This window comes from Ricinus communis, chromosome 5 (assembly GCF_019578655.1).
Source record: "Ricinus communis isolate WT05 ecotype wild-type chromosome 5, ASM1957865v1, whole genome shotgun sequence".
Lineage (NCBI taxonomy): Eukaryota > Viridiplantae > Streptophyta > Magnoliopsida > Malpighiales > Euphorbiaceae > Ricinus > Ricinus communis.
In genome coordinates, this window is record NC_063260.1 from 21,890,314 (window position 1) to 21,918,088 (window position 27,775).

The 27,775-nt window shown below is 32.6% G+C and overlaps 2 protein-coding genes and 1 long non-coding RNA gene across 3 annotated transcripts; all 3 read left to right on the forward strand.

The window, feature by feature from the left end:
* Positions 1-8,238: 8,238 nt before the first annotated feature.
* On the forward strand, positions 8,239-8,940 carry LOC125370029 (uncharacterized mitochondrial protein AtMg00820-like). Its single transcript, XM_048373603.1, has 3 exons — positions 8,239-8,286; positions 8,370-8,482; positions 8,601-8,940. The coding sequence occupies exons 1-3, from the start codon at positions 8,239-8,241 to the stop codon at positions 8,938-8,940; spliced, it is 501 nt and encodes a 166-aa protein (XP_048229560.1).
* Positions 8,941-16,463: 7,523 nt separating this feature from the next.
* Positions 16,464-17,414, forward strand: LOC125370165. Its single transcript, XR_007216065.1, has 2 exons — positions 16,464-16,861; positions 17,019-17,414. It is a non-coding gene; the product is annotated as an uncharacterized LOC125370165 (long non-coding RNA).
* A 4,517-nt stretch (positions 17,415-21,931) lies between these two features.
* Positions 21,932-22,965, forward strand: LOC8275162. The gene has a single exon (XM_002522194.4). It carries the CDS (start codon positions 21,942-21,944, stop codon positions 22,818-22,820), a length of 879 nt encoding a protein of 292 aa, XP_002522240.3. The 5' UTR covers positions 21,932-21,941; the 3' UTR covers positions 22,821-22,965.
* The last annotated feature ends 4,810 nt before the right edge of the window (positions 22,966-27,775 follow it).

Genomic DNA, 27,775 nt, shown 5'->3' on the forward strand with positions numbered 1-27,775 from the left:
GAAGGGGGAGTTTCCTAGTAGAAGATAAAGATATGAAGAACATGCTCCGCATCTCCTGTCTTCAAGCGTATCTTTCATAAGCTATTCCCTTTTATCTCTTTCGTATTTTTGCAGCTTTTCATTACTTTCGTTGTAGTGAATTAAAGCAAGCCTTTAAAGAGACAAATTCTGAGTGAAAGCTACCCTCCTTCACACAGGACTGTACATACAGTTACTTTGATCGGTCCATTAGGATTTTATTTTTCAAAAAGCTATCTATAATTTTTAATTTCTTCAATTATATTTAATAATTTAAGGTGTTATTGATCTTAATAGACTTATATCCATGATAAATGTCAATTCCCTTTTATATGAGGAAGCAAGTTCAGCTTTAGAGAATAAAAAGTGCTTGCTAAAAAAGCCTTCAACCACACAATGACAGCATTATTTCATGGTATATGCTTCCTCTAGGAAAGCATAAATAATAGGCCTCCAGCCAGGCGATGACTGTGTGATTGAGGTGCAGTAGCATTACAGGGCAAAACCTTCATTGGCATGCTGCCAGACTAAGATGTGGGACGCATTCCTATCGTGTGCATCATGCCAAAGGAGATTTGCCCGGCGATACTTATGTAGTTGTATCATGATTGGAATGCTGTCTTCAGTTCTCGCTAGAACGCTATGGCATTTTCTTCTGAAGGTTAAGCCAGATATAACTCCATCACTTTGTCAGCCTGCTTGTCCGTCTAGGATACTAACAAGAACTTCAACTCTATCTCTACAGTATTTAATTAGTCTCCTCTTGTATATATGCAGTCCCCTGACAAAAATATATATGCCCAAGAAGTTCCTGTTGCGAAAATGCATAACTATAGCAAGTACTGAGAAAACACTCGCCATATTGCATTGTATCTAATGCTATGCAACAGAAGTATACGGTCGTTTTTGTACATTTCCCTTAATTTTTCTTTTTCTGTCTCTGTTGATCTCTAATTTGGTTCAGATTCGTAGCACCAATCCATCTGTCTTTACCTACTACCCTTTGGCCTCTACATTTTCTTTAGAAGTATTATGCATATGTTATTGATATCAGTGATTTATCGCTGCTGCTAGTTGATAGATTCATTAAAAGCAAGCCGTATTCAGTAGATATGGAAATCTGCATAAAAGAGTATTTGAAATTGGATCATAGTTCATGAAAGTTGCAGGCAATGTAGGCTAGATCCACTTGGCAATATACCATAATGAACGAAAATAATTAATTTCTAACGCACTCTGCCTCTTTTAATATTCTACATGCAGACTCTCCAATCTGACCAAGGTAACTATATTTTCACTTTGAGGATTGCTATGTAATCAATCTGATCGAAGATCTTCCTCGTGAGTCTTTTTCGTGCAGCTAACATATCCTATAATTTATAAAAGAGATTTTTATCTAGATTTATAGATCACAACTAATAAAAGAGTGACTATGAATGTTTTATATTTTAGTATTGGATAATTGACAAATATTTTATTATTTAAAATTAATAAATATGAGTCAATTATCTATTAGTTTGATGTGTAAGTGAAAACATACACCAAATCTAGATAAAAAATTTTATAATATAATTACAGTAAGAATGATTATCTTTCTTGATAAATATATTGTTTATAAAGCTGGTTATTCCAAGTATTTGTGTACATGTGCAAAGTGAGATAAAATAAATGTCATTCAGCACATAATTACATTAAATTATCATGTGTTCAATTCAAATCCTTGTCGTTTTACTACATCTGGTTTCACCTAATTTTGCTGAAATAAATAGTCGATAAGACGAACTTGGAATCATTTATCAAGAGTCATCAGCCTTGATGACAACTTTGTTTTGGCAAGGGATCAATCTGTAGTGGAACAGATGATATGACATCGAAGTGATTGAGGATGAACGATTAACTGGTGGTGGGTGAGAGGTAGGAAGGAAGAAGTTCTGGTCTATTGATCCGTGGTTGATCATCCTCCATGAGATATGGAATACTAAAATAATATAGATAGAGCAACCAAGAATAGACATTGGTTGACAGGTAACATTATTACAGATGAATTTGGGTTGAGGCAGGTAGGGATTTGCAGATGTATAGAAGCATGAAATGGAACTTCTGTACAATCAACATGGGAATTGAAGGGAGCAGATACTGAAGTGAATTTTGATTTCCATTTCTCACATTCTGTTTGAATTTGATTAACTAAATTTTCATAATACAATAAAATGAAATATATTGCAGCTAGCTAGAGATCTTGGCTCATGTATGTTATCTCACAAATAAGTCTTGATGTACTGTAATATTGTGTTCTCTGGACCCTATCTTGAAACATCGTACTTTAAATTTAGAAACATTAATTGAAAATAATTCATTTAAATGTATTGGATATTAGTGGACAAAATCAGATTTAATTATCCACTTTGCGCGGTTTATCCAGGGTTATCATAATCTCAGACAAGCAGCAGATTCTAAACCCATATGGATTCTTCTGAAATATGATCAAACTCTATGTAAGAACTTCAATGCAAGCTTACCCCACAAGATTACATGTACCATTTTAGGGTATGGACAATCTATATCTGCCAGTGTAAGTCTCCTGTGTACTTATCTGCCTCAAATTTTACTTCACAACTTTTACTCACCTGCACATAAGCAAACACAAAAAACATATATTGCATTCCTTTTGTTATCAAATAATAGAGAATTACTCACCTCAGGTGTGAGGATGATGAGGCCATTACGCAAACGATATTAATTTGCAGCGTAGTTGAATAACAGGGCAATTCTCCTTTGGCAGTAAACGGTTGCAGTATACTAGCGAACACCATGCTCCTGCCAAAGGAGAATTGCACTGATATTCTCCACTGCTTGCTCCTGACATTCATGGCCGCCCCAATTTCCAGAACTTGAACTCATCTTTTTATTCATGCATGATTCGCATATTAACCTGGATATTCGAGTAGGGAAATAAAGTGAATATCCTGTGGATAATTCCTCCAGAGCCTGTTCTTCCACTTCTATAGAGCTATCTTTTCAACTAATTTTCTCAAATACATGCCCACCCGCATGTGTAGCAGGTACACGAATATAAAACAAACAAATATCTGGGTTCGTCGGCTGTGATCTGATGTAAATAAACCACTATATTTTTGCATTCCCTTAGGGTGAAGTGTGTGGAGAAAATAAAAGAACATGCTTATGGATCTTCCTTTAGTGCTATATCTACTGGCAAAGTAAAACCCACCTGTTTTGATTCTCCTCATCTTGGAACATGATGATTAAGCCATCTCATATTTATGAACCGTTCTCTATATCAAATTGCCTTTTTAAAAGGTCAGGACCACAAACCGCGAACCATATCTCAAGAATTTCTTCATGTCATTCACCTCATTTTCTGACCTTGAGCACTTAATATGCATTTTCCATAGCCATAACAAAACATGATAAATGCCTGACGTTCCATTTGCCTTTTAAACTTGACGTTCCATTTGCCTTTTAAACATTTCCAAGGACGAATCAACAAAACGTCAAAATTAATTAACCATTCCCCTCATGCATGCTTATAGGTATTAAGAGTACTCTTGACCAAGTAATCTAGACAGTTTTATACCAGACCACAGTGCAAATGAGTAAGTATGTAATAGATTAAAAATCTATTTTTTAGAATTTCTTTTTGTTTACCATATTTTGAGCATTGGTACATACTCATCCGAACTTGGAACTCCTGACGACTTAGGGAACTCGCCCTATTCCAACATCATTTGGTGACAGAAAGATATATTCTTCTAGTATTTAGGGCACATGCTTTTCTGGTATTTAGAACACGACCTCTACTGTCTCGACATCATACCACTCTTTTTAACAAGTTTCGTATATATAGAAGACCCTCACTAAGCATAGGTAACGCCATATATTACTAATTTAAGTATCAGAATGGTCCCTAGACAGAAAGCTTGGTCCATTCTTACTTTAATTGTTTTGCAGATTTTATTGTGTTGAACGAATTTACTCGGACGAAATCAAGTACCATACATCTAGTTTCAAGCCAATATGCCCAAGTTTAGAAGTTTTAAGTTCAAGCTATGCTGCATCCACAAACGTTCATGGATTCCGCAACGCTTCCCACACATTTTTCACAGCATCTCTAATCTAAAATCGTGTACGAGGATGCCTTTGAGGATAAGGGAATAAAGGCTGCGTGAAACATTTCACATATCTTTCTGTCAAATACATCACAGCTGCTTGAGGGCATGTATATTAGTACATCCTTAAACTATAAATACAACGATCTTGATTATTAGTCATTACTTCACAAATTTGACTTGTATACTGCAGCTGAATTACTGAGCAAGTCTTCTTTGACAGACTTCCACCAAGCGACATATGGAAACGTGGATTATCTGCCAAAGGAGATTTGCTCACTAACTCTCCTGCAACACGAAATGTAAGCATATTTCTGCAATTTTTCTCAATCTCCTTTAGCGGCATACTTGGTCAAAAATATATTCTGCAGAAACCAGGGCATGAAAGTGCACTGTTGTACTAATATTTTGTCAATATATAATCTTCCCAATTGTGTTTCCTAGTTTCATTCTATTCACCCTTGAGAATGTAAATTAATAATGTATTCCAAGTTTGTTGTTAAATTTCATATTTAATTTAGCATTATTTCAAAGTGTTGTTGATACATATATGCAGATATACACACATCAGGGCACTTGTCGATGAAAGTATATTGTTTGGAGATTTCTTGGCTACTTCCGGGATATTACACTACACCCAACCGTTAGATAAGTGATAAAGTATTTTAGTGTTTTTATACTTGATAATACTCGGCTGGTAGATCAACAAGTTGACATATTTAAACAATGAGATATCGATATACTAGTCTTCTGTGATAATTTGATATCAGTACTTAAACAATGAGCGAGTGACATATATTCTAAATTGTTTAACTACTCCATATTTGGCCCTTTCAGATGCAATATATAAAATAGCCGAAAAAAGATGCATATTTTTCTAGAAAGTCAGAAAATGTGAAGGCAGACTAGTTTTCCACAAATGTTGATCTAAATCAAATTTCATCCATTGATGTACAAACATCATGCATGTATGTATACATGTGCATTTGCTAAAAATATTTTTAATGACATTTTTTTATTTGTAATAGTTTGCTAATAAATTGACATATCATGTTTTCTTTCTTAATTATTTTTTTCTCATTGATTATTTTATCACGTGTTAATCTATTATTTACGAAGTGACTAAATTGAAACACAATTAAAATTAGATAGTTGAAACAAAATAAATTAGAATTTCGTGACTAAGATGAAACTAAATATAAAGTTTTCCTGCACATTACATAAGAAAAGATACATAATATCTATTTAAGCTATGAATATTGTTGAAAGAGGAAATAAAGCAAGTATGGCATCAGACACTGCACAGGCAAAAAAACCTGTGCAGGGCAGTTCATCACAGGCCCTGAAGAAAGGAAGCAACCATCCCTATGGCAGGGAAAGGCCGCTCCAACCTTTCCTAGAAAAAGAAAGGGACGTTGGACAGAAATACCAAGGCAACCAAGTAGAATAGGCTACCATTGGACATGTACATATAAATACCAGCACAGTTAATTGTAAAAGATCAGAATTACATATCAATAAATTCATCATTTCTATTTTCTACATGGTATCAGAGCAGGATTCAAACCTGTGAAGTACCAATCAAAGCAAACAAAAACCAAATTCTCAGATTTCCTTTGGAAAATCATCATGTCCCAAAATGATAACATATTGACCAATATAATCTTGAGAGGTAATTAAAATTACTTCGAGTGGTCAAAATCCGTCTACATAGGACTTAGTGGCAGAAGGAGATTAGGGTTCATAACAGGACTAAACCCAAACCCAAACCCAAACCTACTAGACCATAAGCCCCGACAGAAGAAGAAGCAGAAAAAATCGAAGAATGGCAGACGACAGACCACATGGTCATGTCGCTGCTTACCAGCACTATGGAGCCCCAAATTTCCAAGCTCTGTATATTGCTCGAATCATCAAAAGCAATATGGGACAAGGTAAAAGGCCTATATGACCATCAATAAAATTTTGCTCATATTTTCAATCTTAAACAAGAATTGGCCAGAATCACACAAGGCACAAAATCAAGCTCGCAATATGCCACAGAAATATTGACGAGATGAGAAGAGCTTCAGAATTACTTACCTCCTTCAACAGACTTAGCAGAAATTCAAAAAACAAGCTGAAAATTACCTCGCATTTACTTACCTGGGAGGATTAGACTCAAGCTACGAGAGCTTAAGGTCGCAAATCCTCCTGTCCCTGGAACTGCCGAACATCGACACTGTTATTGCAACAGTTCAACACAAGGAGACGCGAAAGAATCTAATGAATCCCTCGGCCTCTCTTGAACTCGCGGAGAATCAAGCCTTTGCATCGCGTCGCCCCAATCTCACCGAAGGAAGCCGAACTGGGGGAGGGGCAAGCACGAGCAAGCGATACGACCACTACAAGAAGCACGGTCACAATCGCGCTCGTTGCTGGCACCTACACCCGGAGCTCAAGCCAACCCGAGGTTGGGACAGGGGGAGCAGCGAAGGGGCGAGAAGAGGAGGAAGAAGAAGGCCCGAAGAAAACTCTAGGGAAAAAAGGGATTATGGGGGCTAGGCGTCATATGCGGATAGTTATATGACGTCCCGACCAGACTCCCTAGGGTTACATCAACCCGACCCGAATCAACCGAACTGGACCCGACCCGATTCTTCCAAATCCGGCCCGATTCATCAGGCCCACCAGGCCCAGCAGAGCCAGCCGGCCCATCAGGCCCAACAGGCCTTCCAAGCCCAGCCGGCCCACCAGGCTCTACAGGCCCAGCAAAAGCAGCAGGCCCAAGTGGCCGAAATGTTGGCCCAATTACAGGCCTTGGTTCTCCAACCCAACGGGTTCGGGTCAACTCAACCCGACGGGTCAGGTTCGGTTCAAACTGCTTTAAATTCCTTACAAAATTCTTCAAAACCCTGTCAAAATTCCTGGATTATTGACTCAGGGGCAACATATCACATGACCTGGGATCCAAAAAACCTCAAAAACCTTAATTTGGTTTCCAATTCCCACCATGCGACTGTTGCCAATGGAGAGAAAGTCAAAATTCAGGGATATGACACTTCAAATTTACTTAACTCTCACATTGAAAATATTTTTTATTTGTCTGAATTTAAATCTAATCTATTATTTGCAGGTAAAATTACTTGTGATTTAAATTGCAATGTTATCTTCTCACCTACCTCAGTCATATTTCAGGATCGAATTTCCGGGAAGACGATTGGTGAGGGAAAACTAGAGAATGGCCTCTACTACCTTCATGCTCCACCCAAGAAATGTTTTTTGTCAACAAATCCTAACCAAGGCATGTTAATGCATAATCGGTTAGGGCATCTATCCGACAATGTTTTGAATAAATTATTTCATTTTAGCTTAAATTCCAGCAATTGCGATGCGTGTAAATTTTCTAAACACACTCGATTACCTTTTTCTTTATCCTACAGTGTATCTGAAAAAGCTTTTGATTTAATTCACTCTGATGTTTGGGGACCTGCCCCTGTTACTTCCTATAATCATTTTAAATATTTTATCACTTTCATTGACGATTATTCTCGTACTACCTGGGTTTATTTACTAAAAGGAAAAAATGAAGTTTTTTCTTGTTTCCAAGAATTCTATAATTTCATACAAAACCAATATAATGCTACTTTAAAAATTTTTCGCTCCCACAACGGCACAGAGTACATAAACTAAAATTTTTCTACATTATTTAAACAAAAAGGGATTATTCATCAAACCACTTGTATCAATACTCCTGAACAAAATGGTATTTCTGAACGTAAAAATAGGCACCTTCTCAATATCGTTCGTACTCTCCTTTTTCAAAATAATGTTCCATCAATTTTTTGGTCAGATGCCCTTTTAACTGCTGCCTACCTGATTAATAGACTCCTCACTGCCATTTTAAAGCATATGAGTCCCCTTGAGGTTTTCAAAGGTAGGAAAATTGATTTGAGTCACCTCAGGATCTTTGGATGTGTTTGTTATGTTCACATCAACCGTCAACACAAACTCGATAAAAGTTCTGTCAAAACCCTATTTTTAGGATATTCTTCTATTAAAAAAGGATATAAATATTATGACCCCTATACTCATAAAACCTACATCTATCGCGATGTCTCATTTCTTGAGACAGTTCCTTATTACACCACCCGAAATCATGGTAATCCTCATGGGCCTTTCCCGCTAGTATTTCCCCCTAACTCTGATTTTTATCTTAGCAGCCCTACTTAGGATTTTCTACAGGGGGAGCCGTCCCCAGTCTCAAGATCAATTCCTTCAGGGGGAGACAATACAATTGGAGATACAACCTCTGAAATCCAACCTCAACCTCTGGAAGAAGCAATCACCTTGAGAAGGTCCACTCGTCAAACTCGCCCCCCCCTCCCCTGAAATTAAGAGATTATGTATCTCATTCAGTATCTTATCATATCCAAAGTTTATCTCCTATGATACCATATCAAGCCAATACTGTAGGTACCTAAGCCAGATCTCATCTCATCTTGAGCCAACCAACTTTTACGAAGCCAATACCAATCTCAAATGGTGTAAGGCTATGAAAGAAGAGCTTCAAGCATTAAAAAAGAATAACACTTGGGATATTATACCTCTTCCTGTAAATAAAAAACTCGTTGGATGCAAATGGATATTCAAAATAAAGTATAATAGTGATGGGACCATTGAGAGATACAAGGCCAGACTTATCGCCAGAGGCTTCACTCAAACTTACGGAGTTGATTACCAAGAAACGTTTACTCCGGTTGCCAAAATGAACACTGTCAGAATCCTTCTCTCAGTCGCAACTAATCAAGGGTAGAACCTATTCCAAATGGATGTTAAGAACGCCTTCTTACAAGGAAACCTAGAAGAAGAAGTTTATATGACTCTCCCTCTTGGCCACAAATCAGCCACAAATGCTTCCCTGGTATGTAAGCTAAAAAAGGCCATCTATGGGCTTAAACAATCTTCGAGAGCATGGTATGCCAAACTAAGCCTCTTTCTATTAAAAATTGGTTTTACTAAATGTGATTCTGACTCCTCTATGTTTGTTAAACACAATCACACACTCACTATCATCATTCTAGTCTATGTTGACGATATCATAATAATAGGAAATGATAATCAATGTATTAAGGATGTCAAACAAAGTCTAAAGAAAGAGTTTGATATTAAGGACCTTGGCAGCTCTCATATTTCCTAGGCATAGAAATGGCCAAGTCTACTAAAGGTTTATTTCTATGTCAAAGGAAATACACTCTTGATCTATTAAAAGAAACTGGAAAATTAGGAGCTAAACCTGCCAACACTCCTATGGAAACCAAAGTCAAACTCAATCTGGAAGATGGAAAACCTCTAGCCAACATAGGATATTATCAATGTTTGGTAGGAAAGTTAATATATCTTACTGTCACTAGACCTGACATATCATTCGCAGTAAGTATGGTGAGCCAGTTTATGCATGCCCCTCGCACCTGTCACCTAGAAGCTATAGATAGAATTCTCAGATACCTAAAGGGAACCCCAGGACAGGGAATATGGATGAAGAATAACAATTCTAATTCTATAATTGGTTTCTCTGATGCAGATTAGGTTGGAAGCTGTGATAGAAAGTCAACCACTGGTTTTTGTGTCTTTGTAAGAGGAAACTTGGTAACATGGAAAAGCAAAAAGCAAAACGTTGTTGCTAGATCTAGCGCAGAAGCTGAATACCGTGCAATGGCATCTACAGCTAGCGAACTCATCTGGATCAAGCAAGTCCTCAAAGACATGAAGATTGAAATCAACGGACCTATGACGATGCATTGTGATAACCAAGCTGCCCGTCACATTGCATCAAACCCTGTGTTTCATGAACGAACTAAACACATTGAAGTGGATTGCCATTTCATCAGGGAAAAAGTTCAAAAAGGAGAAATTGAAACTCCTTATATCAAGAGCCAGGACCAACTAGCAGACATCCTTATAAAGGCACTTGACAAACAGACGCATCACTCAATTTTAAGCAAGATGGGTTCAATCAACCTCTATGAACCCAACTTGAGGGGGAGTGTTGAAAGAGGAAATAAAACAAGTATGGCCTCAGACACTGCACAGGCAGAAAAGCCTGTGCAGGGCAGTTCATCACAGACCCTGAAGAAAGGGAGCAACCATCCATGTGGCAGGGAAAGGCCGCTCCAACCTTTCCCAGAAGAAAAAAAGGGACATTGGACAGAAATACCAAGGCAACCAAGTAGAATAGGCTACCGTTGGACATGTACATATAAATACCAGCACAGTCAATTGTAAAAGATCAGAATTACATATCAATAAATTCATCATTTCTATTTTCTACAAATATAATTAGTATGTATGTGCTTTCTCAGAAATCAATTTTTAGTTATCTATACATATTTAGCTAGTTATATCTGCACGGATAGTTAGTCATTGCCTGTTATCACATTGACTACGGGTGTTCTAAGACTACCGATCCATATGGGCTGTTTTATGATTTAAAAAATAAGGATATATATTAAAGAACCAATTTAACAGTATGATACGGTAGAAAGAAGTATATGAATATATGTCTTAATCATAGGGCAGTAATTAAGATTAGAATTAAAAGTAAAATATAGAGGATATGCTGAAGAAGAAGAAGCATATGCTGGGAGTTTGGTCAATTCCATGAAGGTTCTCCTTTTTCAATCATGGAACTGTGGTCCTTACTAATTCTTTCACCATGAATTGTAAAGCCAACAAATCTTCATAATCAGTTTTCTTTCTTTTCATCAGACTTTTTCAATTGATGTGTTCAGTAACTGTAAGCATATGTTTGGCTGCTTTTACAAAAAAGTTAGCCTTTCATGATCAGGTGTAAGCATTTATAATATGTATGAGTTTACCTGAGTGTCATGTTTGTATTTTGGTTCAGCTGAAGAGTCTGGAAGTAATTAATCAGAATAATATTTTCTACTTGAAATAAAAATGTTGAAACCTTAATTTATTGCCACACAAAATAACTATTTCCAAGCCCTTTTTATCTTTTTCTGAGTATGCTATGTATGTAGTAGTCCAGAATAGACACTCTATGAATGGTTCGTACTACCAAAATGAGACAGCTATTTGTAGCATCTTAAATAAAATATTAACAAAAATAAGCAACTTTGGAAATAAAAAAAGAGTAGTTATATCAAAAAATATTAGAAGATAGAATTGTAAAGAAGTAGAAAATATTTTCTAGTTAATAGAATTGTAAAGAAATACAAAACATTTTCTAGTTAACAGTCTAGTCCTGAAAATAGAGTCCTATAGCATACCCATTTGACAATTAAAATACAAACCGCAACAAGTATCAAGAGTTATGGAGGACAAATAAAAGAAAAAAGAACAGCGCCATTACTCTTTTGAATAGCTTAAAACATGGTATTATCCCATTATATTTTTTATGTGCTTAGGAAAGTAGAATCCCTTTTTTTGTCTCAAAAACCAACTCATTGGAATATTCTTGCATGTGTATTTTTCTTAGGAGGGGATTAGGAACAATGTTCAACATTCTCCGATTTCAGAACACTTCTTTTCTTGATTAGTAATTATTGATTATTATGCTTCCCTGTAAAAACTAAAGGAAAAGAAAGAAAATCACTGTGCTGCTATGGTCTTACATATTCCCCAAAATCATAACAACTTTATTTCGAGAGAAAAATCATAAGAATTAATGGAACTTTAAGCTATAAGGAACTTGTTTAGCCACATATGAATACCTACATAGGAAATACAAAAAAGGATGCAATACATGCATGAATACACGTAAAAACATGCAGCATCAATAAAGAAAAAGAGGGAGACAGATACTGGAGGAACAAGAACATGCCACCGGATCTTCCTTCTTAAAAAAAAAAAGAATGGCCTTTCGAGTTTTTCTATCATCTTTTTACTTTTCTTTTTTGTGAATGTGGTATCTAATTGTTTCCCTGAGGCAAAAAGTGATGCTTATATATATGATATGTCTCTTTCAAGGAATTCCGTACTATTGCGACCCTTTGAAGATCGAGGAGGCCTATAAAAAAAAATAAAGAAAAAAACTCCTATCAATTTTGTTAGAGAAAATTAAGGCACATATATGGCTGCATATAAAATCAACAACTCACCTTATGCATAAAGTGGAATTCCAACCGAATCAAGATTTTTTGACGAGAATAACCAATAAAGTAATACTTAATATTTTTTAGGGAATCAATTAATATTTTATTGCTATTATAAAAAAAAATAATGAAATAAAACATGAACATAATACATGCACTTTTTCCTTGAAAAACACTAATTTATATTCTAGTTATTGAACCTAAGATAATGGGGATCATCATGAAACTGTGCTTGACCGTAGTCTTGACTTACAAGTTATACATGCAATGCAAGTAGCTAGTATTAGTCTATAGCAGACAACGGATTGTGCTTGGAATATACCTGATGCAGGGAAAATGGCATACGCTGCTAGTGAACTATAAATTACTATTGGACTTTGAAACTGTTCATGCACCCACTGGTGCAAAAATAGGTGGTAGCTATGGATTTGCATTACTGGGCAATTCTTGCTTTGGCAGTTGGTAAACTCACACTGTATAGCCAGTACTTAAGCAGGAAGAGTAAGCCTCACTGCCAAAGAAGATTTGCCCCGCAATTCATACCATACGTACAATTAATTCTTCCCCATTGTAAAGCGAAATTTCTACTACATTTTAGTAAGTTTGGGTTGAATGATATATATCTCTTCTTTTTCTTCTTTCTTTCGATTAACTTTCCATGTATGAAAAGAATTATTTATGCACTTGCATTATCTTCTTGCAATTATTTCATGCACAATCCTGAGTGTCCAAAATGGATTTTATATAATATAGCATAATATTAAATTTTTTTCTCGGTTCTTAATAAAATAGACGAAATATATAATGCAATAGTGATTCAGAAAGTAACTCGACTCAAATTGCAGTTCAACTACCTTTGCTGAAAATGCTCCTCTTTATGTGAATTCTATTCATACCCATGTTTATGAACTCGTTCCAGTGGGCTTCAACAAGAACTTCAGAATTTTTTGATTTGGGCTTCTATTTGTTTTGGATTCCAAACCTCTTGTTAATTATTTTTATTATTGAAAGACATGAAACTACATTGTTCTGTAAAGAAGAAAAGAATCTACATCTAGTGGAGATACATTGGAGAATCGGTTTACCTATAATTAAGAGAGTGTACTACCCCAAGAATGCAATATTTTGTTACTTCTGCAAAAAAATATTTTGGAATTACAGAAAAAGGAAAAAGACTAATTGTAAAGAAAGTTGTGATTTTTCTTTCTTTTGTTGGAATTTGTTTCACCTGAATGATTTTTATATATAGATGAACTGAAGAGAAAAGGACAGTAATATCAGGACAAATGAGATTATTTTCTCTTCCTTAAATATAATATAAATTAATATTGTGGATCACACACATTCTTAAAAACCTGAAACGTAGGACATAGTAGTGGTTTTAATGACTTAGATAGCAACATATCTTGATTTTTGGAGTACTCCACCGGTTAATTAGAAAAACACAAGTTAGATGCTCCCTCTGAATGGAATAATGTCCATACAAGAACGCCTGTTAAGTTTATCTTGCAATATCAAATATATCTATGACCATGGACCTCTCAAATTTACCTGCCGCCTATGTGCACATACACAAATAATAAACTCCAAAATCTAAAAAAGAAACTATTTACATATCGAAGAGTTTTAAAGCGTAGAAGTCGTGGATTCAATGGGCAGAAATCTCGACTTAATTTCGCACCTGTGTTCTTGATTCCCTAATGTCATACTTTAGAGACAGTACCAAGGACAGTTGCAACTCTATTAATAAACTGGGGGAGTCTCGAGAGAGAGAGAGAAGTTATGTCTCTTAAGGATGCAAATTCTTGATAGTTATAGTTTGGAAGAGAAGACGATATTAATCATATGATTTCCGCATTTAAACCTTGGCATAAATTTCTAAATATTTAATAATTGGAGAGAGGAAGTTCTATATTATCATTCATGAGTTCTATTATAAAAATATTACAAAGCTTATACATAGTAGCTACCCCAGTCACTAACTATCGTAAATCAATTATTCCCTGTTCTTCAATCATTTGGTAACAAGGCTCGTCCTTTGGTAAATGGCAAAGTTGCAACACATTCGGTTTAGCGTCAAAGTTCCGTAGACATAAAATGAGTAGCTCACCAAATAGTTCCTGCCACAACCTCCTTTATATATATCCTATGTGTTCTTGTAATTAACTCTGCTTCACTGCTCCAAGAGCAATTACCTGCTACATAATTAAAGAATATGCATTAAACCAGAAAAAGAAAAAAAAAGACAAATAAGAACTGAACCCTTAATCACTGAATTGCTTTAGAGTTAAAATATGCATCAATCGAGTAATGGTATAGGAGTAAATGGCAGACCAATTCTCCTTTGGCAAAGCAGAAAATATGCATATTGCATGATCTGTTTGCCAAGAGAGAATTGTCTGTCATTCCTCAACCATGCATTGCACTTTTTGCTCAATGGACTTGAACGGTAAATTAACTCAGAAGCCCTTTTTAATGCAACAGGATTCGCACCTGAAGTAGGATATGCTTTTGATGAGAAGGAGAAAAGGAATGGGGATGGATATGCCCAATACAATTCCTATTTTTAGCTTTTCTCATTTATGGTTTCATGGTCCCTATGTATTTCACCGAGGACCACTGTCCATCTTCCCTTTGCTTCTTCTAATTTGGAATTTAGATGTTCTCCCCGAATATGCTAGAAAACACAAACATTTTGCCTCAGTTGGTGTGCAAAATATTAGATTCGTTCTCTACCATTCTAATTTCTATGTCAAGTCCTTCTACTTCAAGATATAAAGGCTATATGTATTTCTCTTTTTCTTTTAATTTTCTTCTTTTTTACAAGATTAAGGTATATTTTTTATTTGAATATGTTAAGGATTGATTTGGTCACTTAACTTTTCATGTGGGGATAAATAAATTCCTTTAACCTTTTCATTTTAGCTTACTACTTAACATTTTAAGCCCATTAAATCCTTTCTGCTTGTGTATATCCTACGTGAATAGGATATTTACCATTCTATTTTCATATTATAAAGTATTAAAGGCAAATAAGTAAATAAAAAAAATTGTTTAACAGCTAATTATATATTTTTTTCTTAATTAAATTTTAAAAATACTAAAAACATTACCATCAACAATACTATGAACGTCAACAACACCACCGCCATTGTAAACAGCAATGGTTGCCGTTATTTTTTTTATTTTTTTTTGGTGAATTGGTTGCCGTTATTTTTAACAACGACACTGCCATTCCCATCAACAACAATAACCAACACCTCCTGCAATAAATCCACCATCGCCCCTTGTACCACCGCCTACAACAGCAACAACACCATTAACATCAACCAGCAGCAACAACAAAATGAACCATCATCGAGGAAAGTAAATCTCATTAAAGTTGAGTGGTTGTAAAGGAGTTGAGTGACTGGAGAGAAAAGAGGTGAACTCAAAGAAAAAGGAGACATTGATCCCTTGCTTGTGTTCTCTTGTTTTTTTAATTGTATTTTGTTAATTTAGTATAGATAGAGATTGGGAGAAAAATAATTTAAGTAATTATAAAAATATTATATTTAGTTATTTTTTTTTACTGATAAATAAGGAATTGTATTTTTTACTAATAAGTAAGAAGGGCCAAGTTGATCCGAATATGATAAATGTTGAGTTAAAATAGTCCGATCATGTCATAAGGATTTATTTAATCTTATATAAAAAAGTTGAGGAGTCAAATTGAAACTTATTTCTAAGTGAATATGTACTGCAAATATAATAGAGCCTGAAGGAGCACCCTAAAATAACAGAAAAAGTAATTTACCAATTAAAATGTTTCAGAGATACTCATTATGGAGCTAATAAAACTGAAAATTTAACATTAACTAGGAGAGGAAGGTATTTTAAAAAGAGTTGAAAGAAAGGGAATTGAAATCTTTTATCCTATTATATTTGGTTATATAATAGATAACTATTAAAGAGAAGAGAAAGAAAGTGTGTTAGATTTATTTGGATGAACAAAAAAGAAATGAAATAATAATTAAAAATAAATATTCTAATTCTTTTATGAGTTAAATTTTTATATTTTAAAAATTGAAATTTAATCAATTTCGCTTTTTTAAAAGGAATAATAGATATCATTCTACTATATTATTCTCCTCCTCTTTTAAAAAATTAAATAGCCATACATAATATGAAAAGAGATGTCCAGCACATACTCTTGCTGAGGAAAACCTAGTACGAACTAGAGCAGCCCAGGCTCTAATTTGAAAATCAAGATTTGTATACAGGATTGCAACCCAAGAAAAAGAAAAGAAAATCAGTAGACAGGACCACTTACTCTTGGCTACTTCATTATCTCAAATACTGGATGTGCTCTCGAATATGCCAATATGCAAGGAAATTAAGCACCAGACATTTGTCATCATCTATATATATACACAGGGGACCTTTGACACTGTTCATCAACCGAGTTCTATAACAAGTGTATAGATGCAATGTATTACTGGGCAATTACTCTTTTGGCAGTTGGCCACTCGACTGCAAGTTAAATTGCAAGGAAGTAAGCTCACTGCCAAAGGAGATTTGCCCCGCAATTCATCTATACAATCATTTTGCCCACTATTCGATGCATGTTACCAACCCAAGGTACGTATGTATATATATAGATGTCAATGCACATATATACTTTATAGTCAATATTGTAAATTTATTTTCATAAAGGTCGTTACTGTTCTCTCTTATCATGAAGATTTTTTTACCTCATTTTACAATCTAATTTACCTATCTTTTCTGATCATGAAAGAATGTTTGTCATTGATGGTTCCGGCCAGGCTGAACTAATGATGATCTCCTAGTTCATCAATTTAGACTCTACAAGACAAAAAAGATTAGCGAGATCTTGGACAATGTGCCTAACGAGCTCTAAAATGTATTTATATAAAATATCATTGGAGAATTTAGAAATAATTTTCATGAAATCTTTGTATTATTTTTAAAAGAAAGATGGTGAGGATAAAGAAAATCTTTATTTTTTTCCGCAAATCTAAGAAGAAATTATGTGCTAACTAGGCTAATTTGTTATAATTGTCTTATAAAATGCATGATTTACTCTTTTTCTAGAAATGTATACATCAACTCGGTTTGAGATTTATATTAATCTCTATACTATTATAAAAATTTGTCTGTTAATTCATTTTAATTGTATGTCAAATATTATTTTTTTAATTATAGCTGTGAAAGCTTTGCCAAATCCTTATTGTTTGGTCTCAAGGAATGTTTTTTATAGACGAACACGCACACAGCAGTGTCAAAAAAATTTATAATCACTGATTGTCATAATGATAGCATAATATAATTTAGCTTCTTTTTCTTTTTTTGTTCTCTTTGCTGTGACCATAATTGCCCTAGCTTGTAAAAGTGGGGATTGGGCCCAATTCCAATCAGTAGCCTAAAGTTCTCTGTTTGGTTTTGAGTCCACCCACTTTGCATCTGAATGGAGAGTAGAGTCCCCAAAAAATATGAAGGCTGAAGCTTTTTCCAGTTACACGATACTCAGCACCCATGGCTTCCAACGACAGACTATTTACCCACAATTGTTTCCTACCCATACGAGCAGAAAGACTTCAGCACATGCATGTTTGTAATACGAGGATACATTGCCTGAAAAAAAAAAAGAAAAAATTAATGGGTGGTATGCATGTCTGCATGTGATGTGAATATGATCCCTTGAATATAATTTCACACTTTTGCATTATTAATTGTTATTTAATTTTGACGCTTTAAATTTCATGTATCCATTATCGGATCCCCTCGAATACTAATTATATAAAAAAGAAAAGCTGCTTTTCAAGAAAACAATAAAAGAATGTTGTATGGCGCCAACACATTCTTAATTATATACGACTACCACTGTGCAAAGTCAACAAATAAAAGTCACATATTCACTCTTACTTGGAGAAAAGTGAGATTAATTACTAAAACATGGCTCTTAACACGCATTCTCTAATTACGCACACGGGAAAAAAAAAAAATGAAAACTACACAAAAGTTGACGTAATCAACGTCAAAGCAAAAGTTCCATGATCATCATTCTTCACATGCTTTTGTATTTACCTTAATATAATATTTTTTTCTATTCTCTTTTTAACATTACTGTTATTAATTTCTCACGGATATACATATATATATGAGATTACCATATACTCGCTAATATAAAATGAATACATGGTTTCTCTGGCATATCCAAATTCTATTATCCAATATGTTTCTTTAGCATGTACAAACAGACTTTACATTGTTTTTTAATGTAAATACAATAACAGTTTCAAAAGATAACCTTATGATTATTTCACACTATTAAATAAAAATTAACATAGGATGCGGTTTGAATAATTAAATTTAAAATTTAATCATTTATTAATTTAAAACTACATTATGTAGCTAAATTTTAATTTTTTGAATAATATATAAACTAAAAAAAATTAATTTTAGTTCAGTTGTTAGATCATTCACATTAAGTCCAAAATTAACTGCTGTAAAAAACTAACTGAAATTGATGAATTTTAGGTAAGACTTTCTGAAAAAGTTATAGAATAAATTTTACTATATTTTATGTCAGTATCTAGTATAAGATAAAATGTTTTTTTTTTTTTTTTCTATTACAGGGTGATTTTTGACAATTTTTTTCTTTCATTTATCATTTCATTTTATCAATCCCTATATTTTAATAGTTTCTTACCACGGATTCATAGAATATAATATTTTGACTTCAAAATCTATTTCACTCTCTAAGTTCTACTTGTCAGGCAGCTATTGGCGGTCGCCTTAGGCACAGCCCCCGTGCGGCTCGAGACCCACGTGGAAATTATTTATTCAATTTCTCAAGCGAATTACTGGTGCTTTGACCCGACATAACTCAATCATCGTGATCAGATAGAATCATTCACTCGCCAGAACCAGAATATTCCTTAAAACATGTGACTGAATTACGGAAACACCCTCGGAATTCGAAACAAAAAATGGTATTTGCTCTCATGTTGACATGGGAACATAACTTGGTTCTGACGCTGAATTGTCCGTGACACGTATTCTACCTAATTAAAATTGGAAAATTCTTTTGACTATCTTCTTTATATGTTAATTAAGGAAAAAAAAAAAAACATTTTGCCCCTAACGACCCTTTTCGAAGGATTAAATTAGCTCCTCAAATTATTTTTTTCATCTCAATTAAATCCTTTAAGTAATAAAAACCTAAAATATGTGCCCCTCTCTTAACACATGTTAACTTCAGTTGACTTGGCAATTGCTTTTACCAAACTATTGGTGAGCAATCTCTAAACAATAGACAGGGGACTAATTTCTCTCACCCTTAAGTTTTCAGCTTTAATGACTGTTTCTTTAGTAGAAGCTCGAAAAGATATTTATTATGCTAATAACAGCTTGCAAACAAAGAAGAAAATCTTATAATTTTTAATATGCATCATTTCTAAAATTTAAGCATATTTTCCAGTCTCTTCTTTAACTTTTTCTTCTTTTTATAGTGTAGTCAACAAGTTAAATAGCAGCTCCTCCCCTAAAACAATGGCAATGGAAAATAAGATACCTAAATTATGTACTTAACTAGACTGTATGTACATATAGGGGCATAAATTTAAATTTTTTATTTCTTTAAGCGCTTAATTGAGCTAAAAAAATAATTTAAGAACTAATTCATCAAAATCTCCCTTTAAATAGTGATTGAGTGAAAGATATATCTTATGTTTATAATTATTTTATATATTATTCATTTAATAATAAAGAAAAATAGACAAAGCTAAAAAAGTTCCTTTTCTTAATCTTTGAATCATCTACGCAGTTTGTCTTTCACGCTATTAGGTGGAGGCTGCAGGCCTTTTCTAAAGAACAAAAACAAAAAATAATATAAAAACCTGAGCATATTGTTATTGGCGATAAGCATATTCTAGTTTCAAAACACCAAATTATGTACTTAAACCGGTGGCATAACATGACTTGTAAGAACTCGCATGGAAAGTCATTTTCCTTCTTGTATATACATTTCAAGAATTCCTATAACACTTATATCAGGATCAGATTAATTAAATCTTAATGAAAAATATGAATCCAACAGTTATGCCACCATCCTTTCACCAACTAAAAATATATATGATGAATTTGCTTTATGTTCTCGGACAATTTAATCAATTTATTATGCACCTTTTCTTTTTTTTTTTTTACATTCTATCATCCTTTAATAAAAATTAATTACAATAAAATTCTGAAATCTGTATTAATACACTTACCATTCAGATTATTCTTGTATTAAAATTAATTATGAAATGAGAAGTTAAGTATTCTATCTGATAAATCAGGATTAGATACATGGGAGTTTCTCTTTTTTCTCTTTACCCTAAAAGAAGTTAAAAGGAAAGCTTTGTTTCAATTTTCTAAATATATGTAGACCACCAAGCAAAAGGAAATGGGATTAAAAAAATATTGACATATAATTTTATAGGTCTGGTTTTCAAATCAATAGCTTGCATCATTGGTTTGGTGACACATTATTATTATTATTATTATATCTTGATTAGTAGCATATATAGGATCCATAAATGAAAAACTTTTCAGGCTAATTAGAGAAACCCATCATATATAGCCAGGCAGGGTTAGTGATAGGATGTCAATATCTATGATGAACACAAATTACTTAGAAAAGTAAACATTAATTCATGTATGATGGATCATATATATGTATAGGTAGATATATTAATATTTTACTTTTTGATATTATTTAAATATTTTTATATTATATTGAATATAAATAATAATAAAATATTAAAATAATTTTAAAATAAAATTAAATATTTATTGATTATCTATTAAATTATATAAATTTAAAAATTTTAGTTGTTAAAATATCAAACTTAAATATTTATTAGGTTAGTGGAAAAATTAATGGTTATAAATTTACAGAAATATTAAGCTATAATGTATAAGAAATTTTCTACATGATTTACTTAATTAACCCCATCTAACATGATAGGGATGTGACACAACTTGCATATCGCAATAATGGCCACCCATGGCATCAGCAATACGGCACCCACATCATCTGGTGGCTTCATTCGGTAATATCCACACACTAATAATTATTACCCATGTCCCACCACTATTCAATTATTTCAATTTGCTTCGTGTTAAAGCCACGTCATATTCCCCTAAACACGCTCCTGTTTTTATTCAACGAAATTTGATTAAATAATGTGATTTTAGAGTTTATTTTTTCCACTAAATATATTGGTTTATTCATCTCTTTTCAAATAGTTAAAGTGTCACAGTTAATCATATATAATATTAGACTTTTTTATAATTGGAAATGGCAACTGCTCCTACCAGAAAAAAAAAAAAAAAAAAAAAGGCAACTGTTTGCATATTACACTTATAAAATGGGTATTATGACCTAGGTTTAATCTGTTGGTAGATATATATCAATTTAATAAGATGTCAAGTTTGAGTTCATTTGTAATTAGGAAAAATAAAAATAAAAATTAATGTAATTGGTTAAACATTCCAATAACTAATCTTTCCTGGAAAAGCAACTCACACGGCAATAAAAGTAAAAACTTGGACCAAAAAGCAACTTCACTCGGGAAAATATCATTAAAATATTACCTCCATATTAAACGTGCAATTATTAAATTTTGAATCTTTTGAGTAATATTGGAGCAACATGGAGGGTATTTTTGGTGACAAGTTGAGTCTTTATATAGTCTTGTCCGAGGGCCAAAAGAAACTACATCCCATCTCAACACACAAATATCAAAATTCTAGTAGACCTCCTAATTCTTCAATAGCCGCCACGCCATCAATGGAAGCTCAAGAATTGATGGATCTTTTTGATTCATGCTGGTTTGAAATGGAAATCTTCAAGAAACAATTCAGTTTGTCAAAATCATCAGGTTTTGATGGTAACCCACTTCACCAAATTCAAGAAATACCACAAAAACCAGAGTTTTATAGAGTTCCAACAATCATTTCGCGGTCTATGAGTGACCAATTATGGCCTAAAACAAGCTTCAGCTCAGGTTTTTCTCTATCTCCCGACTCCGTTCTTCTCAATCCAAAGCTTCAAACCATCCTCTCAGGCAAAGAAATTACAGAAGAAGGAGAAAGTTCCATAACTCCATTACAAACAGAAAGGTTAAATGTTCAAGAATCGCCTAAAAAGAAAGCAAGAAGCAGGAGAAAAGGAAAGAAGGCTTTGAGTAAGAGTTTATCGGAATTGGAGTTTGAAGAGGTAAAAGGGTTTATGGATTTGGGTTTTGTGTTTTCTGAAGAAGATAAAGATTCAAGCTTGGTTTCGATAATTCCAGGATTGCAGAGATTGGGAAATAAAGATCAGGAAGAAGAAAAGAAAGAAGAAAAGAACAGTGCTTTTGATGAAGGTGCAGTTTCAAGGCCTTATCTTTCTGAAGCATGGGAAGCTTTGGATAATAGAAAGAAAGAGGAGCCTTTGATGAATTGGAGAATCCCTGCTTCGACTAATGAGATTGACATGAAGTATAATCTTAAATGGTGGGCTCACACTGTTGCATCCACCGTTAGATAATCAGGAAATCTTAGATTCATTGTTGGTTTTTTTTTTCATTATTGTTATTTAGAAGAATTTTGTAATTAAGATTTTGGTTATTGTTTTCATGTGCAAATCTACAACTTGTAATTGTAAATAATAGTAGATTGTTTCTCATTTCTCATGTTGGGGAAATCTTCTTGTTTTGTTGCTTATTCTCTATGGTTGTGAAAGATCCCAAAATTAGAAGTTATCCATGGTTGACGTGAGATGATAATCCAAACGCCAAATTAGGTTTCCTGCCGACCCAAATTCAACATTGAAATGTCTAACTTGTCTAGGTTTTTCAAGAAGCATCTCAAGCACTTGTCTGAAGAGAAGAGTTATAGTATCACGGGCTGTTGCACAAAAATGATTTAGTGCACAGGACACGGATCTTACTATTCTTGTGTTATTGAAATATTTTATTCATGGGATTATTTTGTGCATGCATAAAAAGTCGAAGCTTGATGAAATTACTATCGAAAATAACACTAAAAATAACCATTGTGATTGGATCTCCAAGCATTGGGGAGCAAAACGTGATTGCTAGAGTTAAAGAAAAACCTTTTTGATTTATTCTCTTCGCAAGCATATTTTTTTATGTATTGTGATTGGATCTCCAAGCATTGGGGAGCAAAACGTGATTCTAGAGTTCAAGAAAAACCTTTTTGATTTATTCTCTTCGCAAGCATATTTTTTTTTATGTACGTTGAGCTCTTTTGGGTAGCCTATAGAGAAATTAGATCTATAGAGTCATTCGACTGATGGTGTATAGGACAAAGAGTTCAATTATTGACACTTGTATTCTCCTTTTAGAGAATGTTTGGTTAAAAAGTAGAAGGACTTTATAAATACATTTAAATTTTAAATTCCTCCATTTATCGATCATCTAAACAAACATAGTCTTACTAATATCAAAGTACCAATAAGTCCAGAAGATGAGGAAATGCACTCTATAAAGTATGAATGTATTTCCTGCTTTAAAGAAACTTGCCTGTTTTTGGGAAATTTGGGGCGCATATGACTGAAGAAGAGACACATCCTAGTGGTGTTTGTTGTGTTGTTGGAGCCTTTTAGCCAGTCTGAAAAGAAGAAAAAAGAAGAAGAAAAGTTCATCATAAAGCATGTAAATCAATCATGTAATACACGAATTAATTTGGTGTGCGTCTATGCCCTGCATAACCCACCTCTGTAATTGTGGGCAAGCTCCGGCGTCAATAATTGTCCAACTGAATTTTTTTTATCCGATTCAGTTATATATCCCCACCTATAGAGATCTCTGTTTGAACTTAATTTGTAACAGTTGTTTCTATTAGGAAATTGCTACAAACACATTGATAATACCAATCATATAGAATTCTTTTCAATAACACCGGCCGAATGTCGAAATGCAAGATCTTCAACTACCTAACTAATACCGACATTCGCCGCAGTCCACTCGAATATTATTTTTAATATTTCAAAATTCACAATTGATAAATAATTAGTTTATTGAGCTGAAAATTATGTTAGCTCTATTTTGAAGCTTTTATAAGAACCATTTCTGAATATAGGAGCTGCAACCTATAACCTGTACTTTGTATTAAAAAAATACTTATTTGGTCGCTATACAAAATTTGGTAAATTGCTTTACTAGTAAATCTTTTATTAAAAGTTGTAAAACAAATTAAATTTTTCTAGATGGAATTTTTTATGATCAAAACTTTTTATGATTTGTCATAACTAAATATTATGTTTTTACATATTTGTATGATTTTAATAATTTAGAAAAGAAAAAATTTTACATTAACAGAATTGGTTTTAGATAGTTATATGTTTTCTATGGGTATTTAATTTTATAAATAATAAAATATAGTTAAAAGTATATTGAAAGGTAAAAATATATTTTTATTATTTGATAAGAATATTTTAAAATTTAATACAAAAGAAGGGTCATGCTTAAAGAATGATAAAATAACTAGAGGTGAAAACATGCTCAGTTAGTGTTCCAGTTCTACTGAATTAAGTCATATTAATGATCAAAATCAGTTCAACTTTGAGATATTTTGAACGAGCCTGAATGAGTTAAAAAATGAGTTGAGCTCAAGTCAATCTTGAACCTTTTATAATATTAATATTTTTTTATTGTATAAATAAATATAACAAAAACAAACTAAAATTTTCTTTTTCTTAATAATAAAACTAATAGAAAAAACCATAAATAACAATAAGCTCATAGTGATAAAAAAATTTAAAAACTAAATAAGAATATTTTATTTTACTAAAAATAAAAAAAAGCTCATAAAAATATTATCACACTATCTATTCTTTTCAAGTTTTAGCTCATAAAAGAAAATTATCAATTTATGTATGAATGTAAGTATGTAAAAGATATATCATAGTTAATTACAAAATCTCCTTTTTGATTTATGAGATTTTTTTAACTTTAATGTTTATCAATATGTACTTACAAGGGTACGAGCTGTTTTTATAGTAAAGGTAAATTCATTACGAGGTCAATCTCATAAAGAATTGTAGAGTCGTTATTATAAAAACTAATTATCACACAAAAGACTGAAAATAAAATTTAAATACTTTAAATTAAAATTTTAAGAAAGAAAAATATTCATATAACAATTATAATAAATCATAAAATAAATATATAATGATACGATGTATGAGAACTATATGATAAAACTAGTATTTAGCCTACATTTATTTAGTAATCCTTTATTTTATTTTAAGTCTAGATCTAATAAGTGAGATAGTGATGTATATTTTTCTTTAGTTACTCAAACTAATATTGTAACTAAAATTTATTATACCAATATAAATTGAAGTAAAGATGGTGTCTACTAATATATTCAACCTAAATATTTTTATAACAAATTTTATTATTAAATTAATATGATGATCAACTAATAAGAATATGAAGGTAAAAAAATCGTCCATCAATAAATAAATAACAAAATTTATATATAAATAAAAAGGCTAAACTAAACACTTATGAAACTAGTGTGACATACATAATCCAATGGTCATTGTAATTAAATAAAAAGATATAAAACAAGACAAAAAGTAAAAACTCCCTTGAAATCTGGAATCCTTCAAATAGGAAGATGATTGGTTCTTAATCTCTACTTCTTAAAAAATTTCTTGGATTTTAAATGAACGATAAAAAACTAAACTAAAATGTTTGTGGAAAATAAACTCTAAAAAATTACAGAAAGAGGAATAATGGACAAATGTATACTAATGTATTGTGTATTTGATCTCTACTACTTGTAGAGATTCTTATTGCAGAATTCTTCTACAAGAACAAGACTTTTTAAAGTTATCTTCTACAACAAATATCATAACTTAAGTAAATAACTATTAATAATTCATTATTATTATATAAAAAGACGTCATTAATTCCGATTAGGCCTTATATAATTCGGCTAGTTCTATTAAATTAGTAGTCCACGCATCTTTAATTTGAGTCTTGACATCAACAACTCTATTTAAGCCCTTTTAGTAGTATTTAGTTTATTTTCTTTTTTGGCTACTGATACCTGCAATTGGACAAAAAAACTAAAATGAAGTAATAAGCATATATTTCTACATATTATGTATATAAAACATATAATAAAATCACTAAAATATATATACATAATATGAATTTATTAATTATTATATAAATTTAATTAATTTAAATATATATATATATATATATATATCTTATCTTATTATTATAGATAATTTATATAATCTATAAGGAATCTAAACATTTACGAATATGTCGAAGAATTTAAAAATGAAAATAAAATTGAATTATTATATTTTTGAACGAATCTGAATCGGTTAAAAAGAGCCGAATCCGAGTAGCTCGAACCTTTAACATAGTTTTAAATCGCTAAAAGCAACTAAGAGCTCAACACCATCAGGAGGGATTGTGAGTGTCCATATCAGACGAGCTAGCAAAAGTGGCAGTCAAATCAGCAGTAAAATTCAACTCTCTGAAGACATAAATTTGCGAATCTTTGCTCATTAAATTTATGATTTCACAAATAATAGGGTCGTTGGTAGTGGGATGATTTTGGGTTGTCCTTCTTTAATCATCATTTAGCATATTAGCATGAGCAAATCTTGCTAAATTACTCATACTGTATTTATTATTTTTTCCAGCCCCTTAGTTAATTCAAAATCTTAAACAGTCTTCCATAATGTTAGAGATGGGATCTGATGTTAACAACAATTAAAGGTAAACAAAAACCCAATTTTCCTTTAAAGAAAAGAGAAAAGAAATCGAAGTACTTTCTCCTCAACTTTGACACTAACTGTTAAACTAATTAGTATTCTGCCCGCCTTTTGCATTTCCTTTTTCTTTATGCATTTTAAATTGACGTAATAATCATCATATAAATAGTGTGCGAAACTTCCAATAATTTCTTAATAAAAAATAAAAAATTATTATTTTTTACAATTTGTAATTTTTTTTTTGAATCAAACGTTCGTAATTAATATTTAAAAATAAAATATAAAAAGGACCAAAATAAAAAAATAATCACAAAGAAGTACTTATTTAGTTAATTAGTATATCCATCATCTAGGGGCAGGGAATATGAACATTCTAATAAAAATGCTTAAAAGTAGAGTCCAAAAGAGTTTAAGAAAGATACTAACTTTGATTATTAGTGTCAACCAACAAGAAAAGCACAATAACACTTGGTGCCAGCTTCCACACGTTGTTTTCGACCGTTGGGTGAACCTTTTTGGTTCTGTTTGCCTATAACGGCGTAACTGCGGTATCCCAAATCCCAATATTACCGCACACTGTCTTTACTTTAGACTCCCAAAATTACCCTTATAAAGTTCTTCATAAGCTGCGAGAGATGAGGGTTAATGCGGTCAGTACAAAGCACGAAAAGGAGCATATTGCGTTATTTTTACCTGATCAATGGCATCCGTCCAAAATTAAAGTAGAGAGAGCG

Coding starts and splice junctions, on each gene's coding strand:
- LOC8275162 (XM_002522194.4), top strand. CDS start 21,942: ATGGAGGGTATTTTTGGTGACAAGTTGAGTCTTTATATAGTCTTGTCC.
- LOC125370029 (XM_048373603.1), top strand. CDS start 8,239: ATGTCTCATTTCTTGAGACAGTTCCTTATTACACCACCCGAAATCATG. Junction 8,287..8,369: donor TTACACCACCCGAAATCATG/GTAATCCTCATG, acceptor GATTTTCTACAG/GGGGAGCCGTCCCCAGTCTC. Junction 8,483..8,600: donor GAAGCAATCACCTTGAGAAG/GTCCACTCGTCA, acceptor CCAATACTGTAG/GTACCTAAGCCAGATCTCAT.